Source organism: Fundulus heteroclitus, chromosome 1 (genome assembly GCF_011125445.2).
Source record: "Fundulus heteroclitus isolate FHET01 chromosome 1, MU-UCD_Fhet_4.1, whole genome shotgun sequence".
NCBI lineage: Eukaryota > Metazoa > Chordata > Actinopteri > Cyprinodontiformes > Fundulidae > Fundulus > Fundulus heteroclitus.
In genome coordinates this window covers 22,223,560-22,237,770 of record NC_046361.1, presented here as the reverse complement: position 1 = coordinate 22,237,770, position 14,211 = coordinate 22,223,560, and the positions used below count along the sequence as shown (strand labels likewise).

Below are 14,211 nucleotides of genomic sequence, written 5' to 3'. Positions count from 1 at the left end.
AGGACTTTGTTCTTGTGCGGCTTTGGACCGGACAAAGTCATCCACACAGCACATTTTTATTCAGTTTACCTTCTTTTATCAAATCACTTTAGGTGTAAACTTCTTAAGTAGAGTGAAATGTCTTTTTTGTTTTTTTAAAATTTGTAAACATCTACCTACTTCACCGTGGACTGACAGAATGATTGCCGTGCTGTGTGCCAGACTGTTGGTTTGTGGTTTCTTGTGAGGGCAAAAGGGAAATTTAGAGGTTGGGGCGCAAGTTTGCCATTAAGGATACAAGAGTGCAAAGAAAAAAGGAAAAAAAAAAAAAGGGGGGTGGGGGGGGGAGGCTGGTGTGGGTGCTTTACAGGAAGATTGCATTCGTCTGCACCGAGCCATCCCATTTATGCTGGTGGCTGAATGTGCAGCCTAACAGAGAGGTTCACAGTTAGAGAACGCATAGAGCAAGAGGCCTCATGTGTCACACCTCTTGTCATCGGTCGCGAAGGCTGTGAGCAATTTTCTTTGCGATCCCCTCCGGGACCGTGCCTCACATCTGTATTTTCTGCTCCTCATCACCTGCTGAAGATGATGAAGATGTTGCTCAGGTATGTTCATTTTATGCCTTCCCTTCTGCTTTTTTCGTGAAATACTTTATCTTCAAGTTCATCCAGTGATGTTCTTGAATTAAAACTTTCACCGCTTGCATATTAGTTGTGTAGACGTTTAAAATAAATAATTGTGATTAGACTGTATACTTTTATGAATTTAACTTAGCATTCTTCAATGTAATCTATCATTTGAGCCAAACATTATTTCTTTTCAAAGAGCAAAAAAATTAACATGACAAGTGACACTTGCTAAATACATTTTACTTATACTGAGGAGAGAGTGGATACATTTGGAATATCTAACCATAGGAAACCGGAAAGCTGTAACAAACACAGTAACCCTTGCACTACAACTTATTTGCTACAATATCGTATTTCACATTATCACACACTGGCGAACAACTTACACACGGGAGCTGTTGATAGCCACACACTGAAAGGAAATTATAATAATGTACGTTACAAAGTGAATAGTTTGCTACTTGAAGGTCTGCGTTATGTGTAAAAAATATATATACGAAACAATAATAAGAAATCCAAAAGGATATACCTCCATATATGTGCTTCTTTTTCTTTTTTTTTTATAAAATTATCTGTGTCCACGTTTTACAACGAGGCCACTAATGGCATGATAAATACCTGATTCAGGATTTGTGATCACATATACACATTTGAACAAACCCAACCTCAAAATATTATTTGAGCACAATAACAAGTTCTTTGTCCTCTAAATACTGTTTATTAATATTTAGTATTAGAGAGAAAAACAACACTATTTTTAATGTTGCATATATATATATATATTTCAAAGTTAAAAAAGTTTTTAAGCATTTGCTCCTGTGTAGCTGTAAGTAAATTAGCCTCTTTCTTTTTGATAGCTTGAATCTTTGAAAGACAATTTATATATGATCTCCCTCCAGTGTTGCCCGAAAAACGTTAAAAGCTGAAAATTACAGAAAAAATTGAGAGCAGAATTTCCCAAACAGCCATCTGTCTTCAGTCTGTCTTTCCGAGGACGCAGTTTGTCTTATCAGGGCTTGGCATAGCTGCACCCTGGAACAGCTGATAGTAGTCAACTCAACTGAAATGAACCTTTTATGAGCTCCAAAAGAACCTCCACAGCACAAAAACAGGGCCTTATTTAGCACTAACAGTCTCACAGATGTGCTATTCCCTCAAGATGTGTGTGGAGCAGTTTGTGTTAAGAGGACAGTATCACCGTAACAAATAGCTGTGTGTCTCCACCAGGTGGACTTGTTGCAGTGAAAGCCTCTCCTAGATGCTAGATGTGCTCAACAGCCAACTATGTTCTCCCTCTGAGGAGAACCTGTGAGGTAGGTTCCCAGACAAGGTGAAAAACAAACATCCCAGTGTACCATGTAGCCTTAATTATTTTCAAGAATGAGTGTTATATATATATATATATATATATATATATATATATATATATATATATATATATATATATATATATATATTTATGTTAGAAATATAGTTATTGTTGTTGTATATTTTGCCGTGCAAGGTGGTGGCTACTCCAGGCAGGCTGTGCGGGGGGGCGTCCATGCCTGCTAACTTCAATGGAGTCAGGCCTCATGGACCTCCACAGGACATGGAGATGGATATGGCCTGGCAGGAGTTAATGGCTATCACTGAACTCCAGGTAAAATGAACCTCCAACAAACATTTAAGTGTTCTGGTGATTTTTTAATTTTTTTCAAACAAGACTGTACTAGAGCAATCATTCTACCCTCGACTTACATGTGATAAAGATCTACTGGTTATTGCGCCGTGTTTTTATTTTACCTTTTTAACATGTAAAAGAGGACATAAAGTGTTACATAAACAGTGTTTTTTTTTTTCTTTAAAGAAATACAGAAAATACAGATGTGAAAACCAGTTTTGTCAGTTTCGGAAGATGAAAGAAGGAGAAAAAATATCTGTGTTTAAAAATACTTTTAAAAGCCTTTTAGCACCTTAAATTGCTTCAAATAGTCGAACATGACACATACTGACACATCTACTTTTTATTAAACTTATCCACCACATATTGAACCTTTCCTTTTACTAATACAACATATTTACTCAACAAATGATAAATGATGACAAGTAGAACAAAATGAACACAATAACCTTTGCTATAAATCAGTTAGGCTCTTTATTTTGTAAAAGATTTTCAGAAAAGCAACACGACAAAACGTAGCCATGCACACAGAATCAGACGGGAAGTGGAGCTGATAGACATGTCGTAACGCGCACTATGATCAGACTATATCTAAAAAGCGCATTAAATCTAATAGCGGGTGTTTCAAACGGAGCAACTGCTATAAATTTGTCCCACAATGAGTAATCTGAAATGTTGTCATGAGCTGAAAAATACACAAAGAATGTAAACATTTTCGGCTCGTGTTCTGAACGGAGTTAAGTAACATTTAAAAAAGAGCGGTGGTGACGTATGTGAGAGGGTGCACAGGCGCCTGCTTCCAGCAGCCATTGGTAGGGAGGCAGGGTAGACCATGGACAGAACCCCGCTCCATCATAAGGCAACACAGAGACATAACAATGCAAACACTCATACCCAAGGGGACAGTTAGCTTGGTGTATATGCCTGGACTGTGGCCACAGATGCATGAACAAGCAAGATGCTGGTAGAAGGGCCCCGGGCTGAGATTCCAACCAAGGATCTTCTTCCTGCAAGGCAGCAGCTCCCTGATTGGAATTTCCACTGAGATTTGAGTCAGAGAATCAATTAAAGTGACATTTTCTAAAAGCAATGCACTTTAATAAATCTATTCAAATTTTTAGAATTTCCTGAACCCATTTATTATAAATTACGAAGATATTTTTCATCAACCCTTACTTGTAAATTCTCAATAAATTACACCGAACATACGTATGTAAACCTTTGGGGGAAAACAGTTCGGCACCTAAAACGAAAGCATGTCACTGTAAGGAACCTGTCATTTTGTAGCTGTGATCCGGTCACATTTACGTTAACAGCATTCGCTAAAAAACAAGAACTTTTAAATTGATGTTTATCACGGTAATATTTAGGCTGCCTGCCTTGGGTGCCACATGTATAGTAAGAAGAGAGAAGTTGCCGTAAAAAAATAGCCAGAGTGCAAAAAGGCCCAATAGAGCCAAATCAATTAGATCGAACCCAACGTATTGTGTTGCAGGGCAGAAAAACAGGATTTACCAGTAGCTGCACTCAATCACCAGCTATACAAGCTGATAATGGTCTGCTCTTTGTATGTAAATTGAGATGCAAACTGCCAAAATGTGCAAATAAACTGTTGGGAGTGTTGAGGTTGGGGAAAAACCTCTGCGTTCCTTCAGGGGGCCTTACTATTTATTTTTCTAAACATTGAACTTGGGGAATTTTCACTGTAGGGCAAGTAGGACTTTTTTCGTGGTTGCAAAAAAAAAAAAAAAAAAAAAAAACCCTGTTAAAAATTCATTGACAGTATGGACGAACGTAATGTTTTCGTAATGGTACATGAGGGATTTTTTTCTCCTAGCTGGTTAAATCAGCTCCATTTGTCTTGTTTTACAACAAGGAATGCAGCATTAGAGACATGAGCAGAAATATCAAAGGGCCTGAACAAAATGTATCCTGTGGTAAGATATAAAAACATGTACTCAGATAAGATCAGAAATAATTGTATATATTCAAGAACGATTGTTTATTTTGTTGACTAGCTACAGCGGCCACAATGAAACATTGATACAAGTGAGAAAAGACCAGATTATATGAAGGTAAAACTGTATAATTCTACTTGCCAGTAGTAACTGTGGGCTTTTTTTTTTTTTTAACAGGAGTTTGAAGTCCAACCTGAAGGCTCTTATGAAACTGCACAGTATCAATCCATGCAGCCTATGGCCCCTGCAGGAGAGTTTGAGATGTCTCAGTCCCATTCAGAGCACCATCCTCCTCCTGCTGCTGCTGCTTGTGACCCGAGCACTGCTGCCTCTTACGAGGGATGTTACTCTGCAGAGGCGCCCGCCTGCCATCGCCTGAGCAGCAACACGGAAGCAGTGTACGGAAACGCAGATTCGCTGCTGCCTCAGAGAATGCTTCCCATGTCTTCCCACCCTCAGTCCTCCCTCATAAACATGGCAGCTGCCACCCAGGGTCACCGGAGACCCAACGCCAGCAGCTCTCAGGGCTTGAGTCGACACATGCTGTGGACTGCGCTGGGACAGAACGTACGCGTCCGCGCCGGGGACGATCTGGAATCGGACTCTGGTCTCTCGCTGGGATCCAGCCCACCGTTGGCTTCCCCAGATAACCCCGCTGCCGGTGCACCGGGTTACCAAAACATTGATATGGGCACACCGTATAGAGACTGTGAGCCAGAAAGCATGACCGAGCACGGCAGGAGGGCCCACGTCCATTACCCAATGGACTACCAGAGCCAAGCCGTCCCGTTTTTACCCTCAGGCGCACACGCACCTTATTTTTCACCCCATCCCGGTTTCTCTCACTCACAGACTTGCTCCATGAATCCCCGACCCCTGAAACAACCGGGTCAAGCCGCACCAGCTCCAGTTGACCTGTACGACAACGCGACAATGACCAGCAGAGGGAGCTCGTACGGCGCGCACGCAAAGTCTCAAGGAGGCAGTTCCACCCCGGCTCCTCTGAGCAGAGACGAGCGCCGGGCCATGGCGCTGAAGATCCCCTTCCCCCTGGACAAGATCATCAACCTCCCCGTGGACGACTTCAACGAGCTCCTGACGCAGTACACGCTGACGGACACGCAACTGGCGCTGGTGAGAGACATCAGGCGCAGAGGAAAGAACAAGGTGGCGGCCCAGAACTGCAGGAAGAGGAAGCTGGAGAGCATCGTGCACCTGGAGAGGGAGCTGAACAACCTGCAGGCGCAGAGGGACCACCTGGCGCAGGAGCGGCTGGAGTTCCAGCGCAGCTTGGCTTTCATCAAATGCCGACTCTCAGACCTCTACAGGGAAGTCTTCTCTCATTTACGAGATGAAGACGGTCAACCTTATTCTATAGACGAATATTCGCTGCAGCAAACTCCCGATGGAAGTATTTATTTGGTACCTCATTCAATGGAAACGAGAGAGCAATGTTGAATTTTAGTTTCATTTCATTTTATTAAAACCCAAATCACTTGCTTGGAACCTTCTCTGCAGTTTCTGGTTTGAACAAACCTGCCATACATGTAACGGTAAACATTTCCTGTTCCTTGAAAAGACAGAAACCAAACTTTTTTTTTTTTTTTTTTTTTAAATTGTATAAAAGGCTTTATTAAAAAATGTTAAAAAATTAAAACCCCACACTGCAGACTTTAATGAAGTTAAAACACTTCTGCATTGCACATGTCCAGGTAACCTGCAGGAAAGGAGAGAGAAAAACAAAAACAAATAAAAAGCAGCCATTTATTTAAAATAAATGCAAATGTTATTACAAGTGTTGCTTTGTACCAGTCTGAGTCATTGTCACGGACGCTTGCAGGGGGTTGGAGGCGTCACATTTCAGGCATCACGGAGCTTTCTAGAAAAACAGAAATAAGCTTTAAAAGGCAGCAATATCTCATGGGTTTCTAAGTACTGCATGCATTATCTTTTTGCCTCGGTTCACAACTAGGACAGTTTTACCATCAACATTGAAGTACAAATTTTAAGTTTACGCCAATGCTGGCTATACAACCGACTACCAGCTACAGTTCAAAGGTTAGGTTTACTATCATTAGTTGAGAAGTCTGGTCTTACCTACGGACAGCACTTAAGCCTTTAGGTAGCTGCTTTCAGCTAGCCTCAGGCCTCTGTTCTCACTCTCCCCTGCTTCAATGATCCTGGCGATGGCTACTTCTCTCCCTCAGCCATGGCTAGCCTCAGACTTTGCTAGCTAGCATCCTCCAGATGATCTTTGTTGAAATCAGGGTAGCGTCTGTACCAAGTCATGGCCTCTTTATGATGATACAGCTTTTTTTTCCCCTCCCCCCCACCGCAAAAAGCGGTAGACACTGGGATTTTGTTTCCTTCCCAGATTCCCCCACTCTGCACATCTAACAATGCACCCTCCCTTACCCAGGCAACTAAAGAATCTAACAAGACTTAAAAAACTGAAAGGTGGTTTATTTCAGAAGTCATGAATGCAGTTACAAATAAAAATCAGGCTTAAAGAACATAAAAACCTTATTGGAATGCTTTTATAATCATTTTGATAAAAATAAAAGAAAAAAAGAAAAACAGATGACATGTAATTGAAGGCCCTCCATGATTTATCTACTGTACATCTCTTCTCGCAGCAGCTGTAACCTGCCACAACTGTTTGGCTGAGCAGATTTAGGAGGTAAACCTGCAGCTGCCCTGTCACTTCGCTTGCTCTCCTCTCCTTGCTCTCCTCTCCTAAGTACTCAGTCCTGTTGAACAATACGGAACAACATTGTTAACTATACACTGACTTTGTACGACCTGACATCCAGAGTGTATTTGCTTTACGTTATCTCTACTCAAAGATTTCCTGAAATGAAACTCTGGCTTTCTGACAAAAATGCTGAGATGGACAGGTGGCTCCTTACCACTTCTCGGGCTTTAGAATCGTCCTGGGCGACCGTAGCCGCCAGGATTGTTGGAGCCGCCTCCGTAGCCGCCTGAGAGAAAGGATGGAAGTTGGTCAAAAATCGCTCCGCACATGCGACCCTCGTCCCAGCCGCATAAATTCAGGGGGGCTTACCAAAGCTCCGGCCGCCGCCACCACCGCCGCCAAAGCTGTTCTTCATCGGGCCAAAGTTGGAGGCCTGGGGGTCGTAGTGGCCCATGTTGTTGTAGTTGCTGCCTCCGCCGCCACCGCCGCAGTTGCCTAGAATTAGAAAGCAACTTAAGTTACAGCCTAAACAGATTCAACAAGATCAAGTTAAACAAAAAAAAAAAATAATAATAATCGCACGGGTCTTTACCATAACCGTTGCTGTCATAACCATTTCCACCGTAGCCTCCACCTCCGCCGCCACCCTGGTTGTAACCCTGGTTATAACCTCTGTTGCCACCGTTGTTATAGCCGCCAGGACCACCAGGACCGCCTCCGTACCCTGCAACAAATATTTCTGTTTTACTATTCAATAATATATTAAGACAATAATAATAATAATAATAATAATAATAATAATAATAATGAACACTTACCACCATCATTCCAGTTATTAGGACCATCTCCATATCTACCCCGCCCACCTTGAATAAAAAGAAAGGGCTATTTAACATTTACGGTTATTTAAGTGTAGAAACCACCATGGTGTTGGTTCCAAGCCCCACCTTGGCTGAAGCCTCTGTCGTAATCGTACGGTCTTCCTCCGCTGCTACGTCCTCCACCTCCTCTCATTCCCATGCCAACGCTCTGCATTTCCTGCTTGGTGAGGGCCTTCCTCACTTCACAGTTGTGAGAGTTTATTGTGTGGTATTTCTGAACTATATTGGGAGGGAAAAACATAAATAAATCAGCGCTGTAACTTCAAACACTATACAGCAACCTGCAGAAACAAGAACAGCGGCCTTATACTCACTGACAATCCGATCCACTGAATCGTGGTCGTCGAAGGTGACAAAGGCGAAGCCCCTCTTCTTTCCAGTGTTGCGGTCGGTCATGATGTCAATGACCTCGATTTTGCCGAACTGGTGAAAGTAATCCCTGAGGTGCGACTCTTCCGTGTCCTCCTTGATGCCTCCCACGAAGATTTTCTTTACCGTGACGTGGGCGCCTGGACGGTTGGAGTCCTGAGGGCACAAAGACAACATTATCATCTGCATATATAGAGATAGAGAGAGAGAGAGGGATCACAGTAAGGATGCTGGCGTACCTCTCTGGAAACGGCACGCTTGGGCTCCACCACCCTCCCGTCCACTTTGTGGGGACGGGCCGCCATGGCGGCGTCGACTTCCTCTACCGACGAGTACGTAACAAAGCCGAAACCCCTGGACCTCTTGCTGTTCGGGTCCCTCATGACCTGAAGGCAGACACTGGTATCAGTCACTGTAACTTAACACTTTAACAAAGAAAACATGACACCAGAGCCACTTACCACGCAGTCTGTGAGCGACCCCCATTGTTCGAAATGAGCCCGCAGGCTCTCGTCTGTTGTCTCGAAGCTCAGGCCTCCAATGAACAGCTTGCGGAGCTGCTCTGGCTCACGTGGGACCTGAGCAGAGGAAAGCATTAAGGAAACGTGAAAAGGAGACACGCGGTGCCATTAAGCGTGCTCGCGATAATATGCTCAGAATAAGCAGACACGCTGGTGCCCTTTAGTCCTCACACACACACACACACCCCCAACATGCAGATAAAATAAAATGCGTTAAACACGCATCAACCAGTCATAGTTTTTAATTAAAAGTAATAATAATAATTAAAAAAAAAACAGTACAACGAAGACCATAAAGGGAATATAAGTGAAGGGTTTGTGCAGCTAGAAGCGGTGCATGGTGGTAGTAGTGGAAGCTGAGGCCGCCATTAACGCGTGTCGACCAGTTAACGACATTAAATGCTGCGTCCTGGACGCAGTAATACAATAAAAACCCGAGCAGCGTTTTTGTTTATATACACATTGCAAACAACCGATAGCCAACATGACTCCATTTCCCTTTCGGGTGTCGTAACGCTCTGTCCGCTAAGAACAAAAGACAACGAGGCCCAGGTGCTATAAAATGGCGGCTCTACGATCGGGGAGGGGAAAGCGGCTGCAGATACCGCGATTTACGGTGGAAATCCGGCCGTCAATTTGAACGTTTCGACGTTTCTGAACGTCTTAAAGTGGCCTATTCTGAGTGGAAACGCGTGAGATCCCGAGAACACTTACGTCTTTGGACATCTTGCAGGTTTCTCCTTGAAGACTCCTTGTAAAACAGCCGCAGAGCAGCAATCTGCGTCAAGCAAGAACGGACCGCTTCTGGATAGTAGCATAAATAGGGAGCGTCACGCCTCTTTTACGCTGCCATTGGGTAGTTGTTCCCGCTGTGGAGGCTTGTTGGCGTAGGTCGGATTTTAATTGGTCCGAGCCGTCATCAATCACCATGGACAGCCAATCACGACACCGGAGAGGTAGTTTATTCGGTTTTAGGAAAAAGAAGAGGAAAACATCAATATTTAACAGTGAATAGACGCAAAATTGTTACAATTATATATTTTATTCTAAGGCGGACTTAGCACGTGTTTCTTTTCATGAATGTAACGATTTAAATGGGTCTAGACAGATTTGTTTGTTAGGTTAATCCAACAAAATCCAACAAAAGGGGCATTTTTAGAACATTAATCATGGAGTTTAAAAACGGCCCAAAACGAGAGCCAACGAAATGAGAACGCAAAATAGACCCAGAACACCCCCAATGCGATAAAACTTACACCACCGCCATTTAAAAAAAAATATATTTATTTAATTTTTTTATTATTATTTTAAAAAGAAGAAATAACATTATCTATATGAGTAAAAAAAAATAAATGAAATTGGTCAAAGAGGGGGCAACATTCAGATTCCAGTTAAATTAATTAAATTAGACCATGGAATTAAATTAGACAATGAAAAAAAAAAAAAAAACACGACAGAAAAACGTGCCAAAATGGGCAAAATGTAACTACCTATGACATAAAAAAATAACCAAAAATTTTCCAAAAGGCATCAAAAAAGTGAAATCCCCCACTCCCCAAAAAAAAGGCACGGGTTATCTGCGAAAAGGGGGCGTGTACATTTATTGTGCGTCTTAAGGCGCGCTTTTTCTGTGCACAGCACCTTTATGGTCACAGCTAGGAGCTAAGGTAGCAACAGCGCTTGGCCTCTCTCTCTGCTACTTCACAATAGACGGGACGCTGGGCTGCTAACTCGGGGCTCCTCTCTACACCCAGACGGTGAGAACCGGCTTCGGTCTGGACCTGGTCGATGCTCCTGCAAGTGTAACTGCGGTTTTTGGCGTCTGAAGGGAGCCTGTTAGTTTAACCGCTAGCTCGTCCGGCTACATAGCAAGCTAACGCTCGGGAAGCTAGCGCTGGGTTAGCCCGGGCGAGCATCATGTCTCGTTGCAATGTGCACTTTGTGTGCTAAAGCCTCAATGCTACCCGACCTACCGGCGTTTATGTTTTAGGTCTGGATGTTTGTTGGTCCCGGCCTCTTTAATTTATCTGGTTTTCGCCGTTTTTTTTAGCATGCTGCAGACTGAATTGGCCACAATGAAACGCTTGCTTTCGTTCGGTAAACCATATCCAAATCAGCACGTTAGGTGCCGCCTAAGAATGCTACCGTGCAGCATATGACTGCTACTTTTATATATATATTTTTTTACTTTTTCCCCCTCATAATTGTGCATGTTTGTAGGGGAATGTAGGTTGCATTTGCTCTAACGTTGTCTTGTGTACCTTGTTGGAACAGGGAAGTGTCCAAGGCCTGTGACAGCGTGTTGCTAAGCTCCGAATTGTGCCATGGGCAAAAAGTCTCGCGACGAGGAATCCTCATCCTCCGACGAGGAAGAATATGTTGTGGAGAAGGTGCTGGACAGGAGGGTGGTGAAAGGCAGGGTGGAGTTCTTCCTGAAGTGGAAAGGATACTCAGAGTAAGTAGAGCACCAAAACAATGTATGCACCGCACATGATGCCTGGGTTTGATTCCAGGGCAGGTTTTGAGGTGGGGTATGACGTGCCACCCTGCCCTCATCAGAGCTGACCCATTGCACGGTGATCTCTTGCAGCAAGCACAACACGTGGGAGCCAGAGAAGAATCTGGACTGTCCTGAGTTAATATCAGAGTTCATGAAGACCTACAAGAAGGGCAGCAGCGGGACTGCCACGCCAAGCAGCGGGGCCAGCAAATCCACCACCGGCCCCTCCGGGCGCTCCAAAGAATCCGGCAGCTTAAAGAAGAGGAGCTCAGATGATGACGAGGAGGGCGGTAGCAAACCCAAGAAAAAGAAAGAGGTACATAGTATGTTTTTTAAAATGCACGAGTCGATGCAATGCATTTGGTTGCATCTGTGGGGTTGGCAACCTTTTTTTTTCTTCTGCCTGCAGTGGAGGTCAGGGGTGGCTTTCTGTCCTGACCTAGCCTCTCCGTTTATATGATGATCAGCATCTTGTGGGCGTCTCATTTTAAATTTAAAAAGAGATGAATTGGGCTTTTATGCATTTCCTTCCCCCTGTTAATGTAAACTGACCCAAGGATATCGGCTTGAAGTCGGTTTCTGCACGCCTGACTTCATACGGCACCTTAAAACAGACGATTTCTAGTCCACTTAAATTGGTTCGCTGCAGTGGAAGACCCCTTTTTAAAGCGTTGTAAACTTAAACTTGCACAGCACTCAGTTTTTATTTTTATTTTGGAAATGTAATAAAATGTTATAAAATGCATGTCTGCTTTGTGCACATTATTTTTTTCTATTTTTTCAAAAGAGGTGTTCATTAAAATTGGAACTGTCCTGGTTTTCAGCTGTATTGGTTCTATTTATTTCAGGATGAAATCCTCGTTGCACGTGGCTTTGAGAGGGGCCTTGAGCCGGAGAAGATCATCGGAGCCACCGACTCGTGTGGAGACCTGATGTTTCTCATGAAGTGGTAGGTTGTATTGATGAGGTTAATGATATTCTCCAGAAGCTTTTACCACACTTTTTATTTTCTTTTGGGGTGATAAAATGTTGTTCAGTGTGTTCCAACATATTTCTAGTGTATAATTGGACTGTTTAGCAAAGCTCATAAGTAATTGGACCTCTGTTGCAACAGTAGTCTGACTGCACAATTTTCCCATTTAAAATTCTGACATTGTTTGATTAAACAGCTGATTCCAAAGATTTCCTTACCATCCTTCCACAACTAAATATTTTCTGACTGCTAATCATAGTGTGAACTTGACATTACTGACAAGATCCTAAGAGATTCACCTTTTTGGAGGAAACGTTTCATTAAAGCTCCAGCATCCTGTCTAAGGAAACTTTTTGACGAATCTGTATGATTTGATTGAATTTTACTTTGCGAAGTGCTACATAAATATATAAAATTGAAAAGTTCTCCTTCGTTTAATTTGATGGTGATATTTTAGGTTCTGTGCGTTAATATTAGCTCTAAGACAAGACCTTACAGGTGTAAGGCCACAAGACGGTTGCTATCATCTGTACAGGGAAATTTAGTAGCAGTACAAAGTAGCTGTTGAGCTATAAAAAAAACAGTAAGCCAGGCTATAAAGCTTTGTGTAACTGCATATTATCTCTGTTGTTGCATGTAGTGCATCTTGACTTAGTCCTGTGTGTAAGGTGCTGGCTGTCGCCCACTGTCCTGATTTATTTAAATAAGCAAGACAGTCAAAAGCACAATCAGTGCATTGTAGTGGAATATGCTCCTTTTTTGGATGTGAACTGTAATGGCCAGTTTTTGCAGATGGCTTCAATGTAGGAGCGTAGTTATAAAACAAGCATATGGGCACGGGTGTTACAGCGGTATCTCAAAACATGAAGACTATTATGTTATGAGCTGATCTTTTTTTTTTTTTTTTTTAATCCAGGAAAGACTCCGACGAGGCCGACCTCGTGCTCGCCAAGGAGGCCAATCATAAGTGCCCACAGATCGTCATAGCCTTCTACGAGGAGCGTCTCACCTGGCACGAAGACAGCGACAAGAAGGAGAAGGATGCCGTCAGCGCGTGAGTGCTTCGCCTCAAGAGGAAAAGCTCCACTGCAGGGACAACCTTGAGTTTTTTCTGTTGTTTTTTCACACCTGAAACCTCCTCCCATCTTTCACCTGTACCATGTCCAGTGATGACACAAAGACACGGTTGTTGTCGTTTCCTCCATCCATGCTCTCATCGGAGCCCAACGGCCCCAGACTGCTAACAGGGGGATCCATGCTGTAGTGGCTGTGGGTGATATGCTACTGGGGAAAGTACTGTTTTTGTCGAACCTTTTTTCCTTTTTTTGTTTTTAGCAGGAGTTTTTAGAGCTAAAAGGATGCGATTATAGCAGTAAGGAATGCACAAACTTAAGTTTAAGAGACGGAGTGAAAGCATTTTAAAAATTGTCCTGAGAGGCATGGTGCATACTGTATTGCCTGTTTACTCTCATCCTAAACTTGAATTATTACTGGTCAATGTCCCCCTGTTCTAAAACCACCACAGCTTTGATATTTCTGAAGCAGTAACCGCAGTATTTTCTTGACTGTGTAATCGCTTCCTTTTTAAGAACAGTTTTTAATCCTAGTGGTTTTTTTCTTTTTTTTTTTTCTTTTTTTTTCTTTTTTTTTTTTTTTGGTCATATCTACCAAAATATAACTTCCATGTTTGAATCAACTGTCTTCACTGCATAGTGACTTTTTGTCTTTCTTATATTACGAGTTATCCTCATGATGTTTTTATTTTGTCACACTATCTGATAAAGTACAATAAAGGCTTTTTAATTTGTTCTCGCTGGAGTCTCAAGTAATTCAGAAAACCCACTGGTTGGACAATCTTGACCATATCCACATGATTTGAAACAGAGTTCATGAACACGGTTGGAGTTTGCCACCTAGTGGCAGCTAAATGTAAACTAAGAACAACATCAGGGTCCCTGAATGTTTTTGTTGAAGCACTACAAATTGGAAAGGTGTGAAAGTGACTTACACTTGGACAAGTCAAGTATTTTGCTATTTGAT

The 14,211-nt window shown here is 42.7% G+C and overlaps 3 protein-coding genes across 4 annotated transcripts; 2 read left to right on the top strand and 1 right to left on the bottom strand.

The window, feature by feature from the left end:
* The first annotated feature begins 399 nt into the window (after window positions 1-399).
* On the top strand, window positions 400-5,799 carry nfe2 (nuclear factor, erythroid 2). The gene is made up of 4 exons (XM_012866536.3): window positions 400-587; window positions 1,839-1,924; window positions 2,116-2,253; window positions 4,410-5,799. Exons 2-4 carry the CDS (start codon window positions 1,877-1,879, stop codon window positions 5,688-5,690), a joined length of 1,467 nt encoding a protein of 488 aa, XP_012721990.2. The 5' UTR covers window positions 400-587; window positions 1,839-1,876; the 3' UTR covers window positions 5,691-5,799.
* Window positions 5,800-5,824: 25 nt separating this feature from the next.
* On the bottom strand, window positions 5,825-9,549 carry LOC105928962 (heterogeneous nuclear ribonucleoprotein A1). Of its 2 annotated transcripts, XR_001166365.3 has the most exons (11): window positions 9,413-9,549; window positions 8,639-8,755; window positions 8,417-8,563; window positions 8,123-8,333; window positions 7,875-8,027; window positions 7,746-7,793; window positions 7,520-7,651; window positions 7,297-7,422; window positions 7,142-7,213; window positions 6,042-6,111; window positions 5,825-5,949 (listed from the first exon to the last, which is right to left on the bottom strand). XR_001166365.3 is itself a non-coding variant. In XM_012866537.3 (10 exons), exons 1-9 carry the CDS (start codon window positions 9,422-9,424, stop codon window positions 7,155-7,157), a joined length of 1,005 nt encoding a protein of 334 aa, XP_012721991.1. In that variant the 5' UTR covers window positions 9,425-9,549; the 3' UTR covers window positions 6,558-6,982; window positions 7,142-7,154. The 2 variants fall into 2 exon arrangements, 1 of the variants encoding a protein (XP_012721991.1); XM_012866537.3 differs by lacking the exons at window positions 5,825-5,949; window positions 6,042-6,111 and adding an exon at window positions 6,558-6,982.
* Window positions 9,550-10,327: 778 nt separating this feature from the next.
* On the top strand, window positions 10,328-13,980 carry cbx5 (chromobox homolog 5 (HP1 alpha homolog, Drosophila)). The gene is made up of 5 exons (XM_012866538.3): window positions 10,328-10,455; window positions 10,973-11,153; window positions 11,289-11,514; window positions 12,047-12,147; window positions 13,088-13,980. Exons 2-5 carry the CDS (start codon window positions 11,023-11,025, stop codon window positions 13,227-13,229), a joined length of 600 nt encoding a protein of 199 aa, XP_012721992.1. The 5' UTR covers window positions 10,328-10,455; window positions 10,973-11,022; the 3' UTR covers window positions 13,230-13,980.
* The last annotated feature ends 231 nt before the right edge of the window (window positions 13,981-14,211 follow it).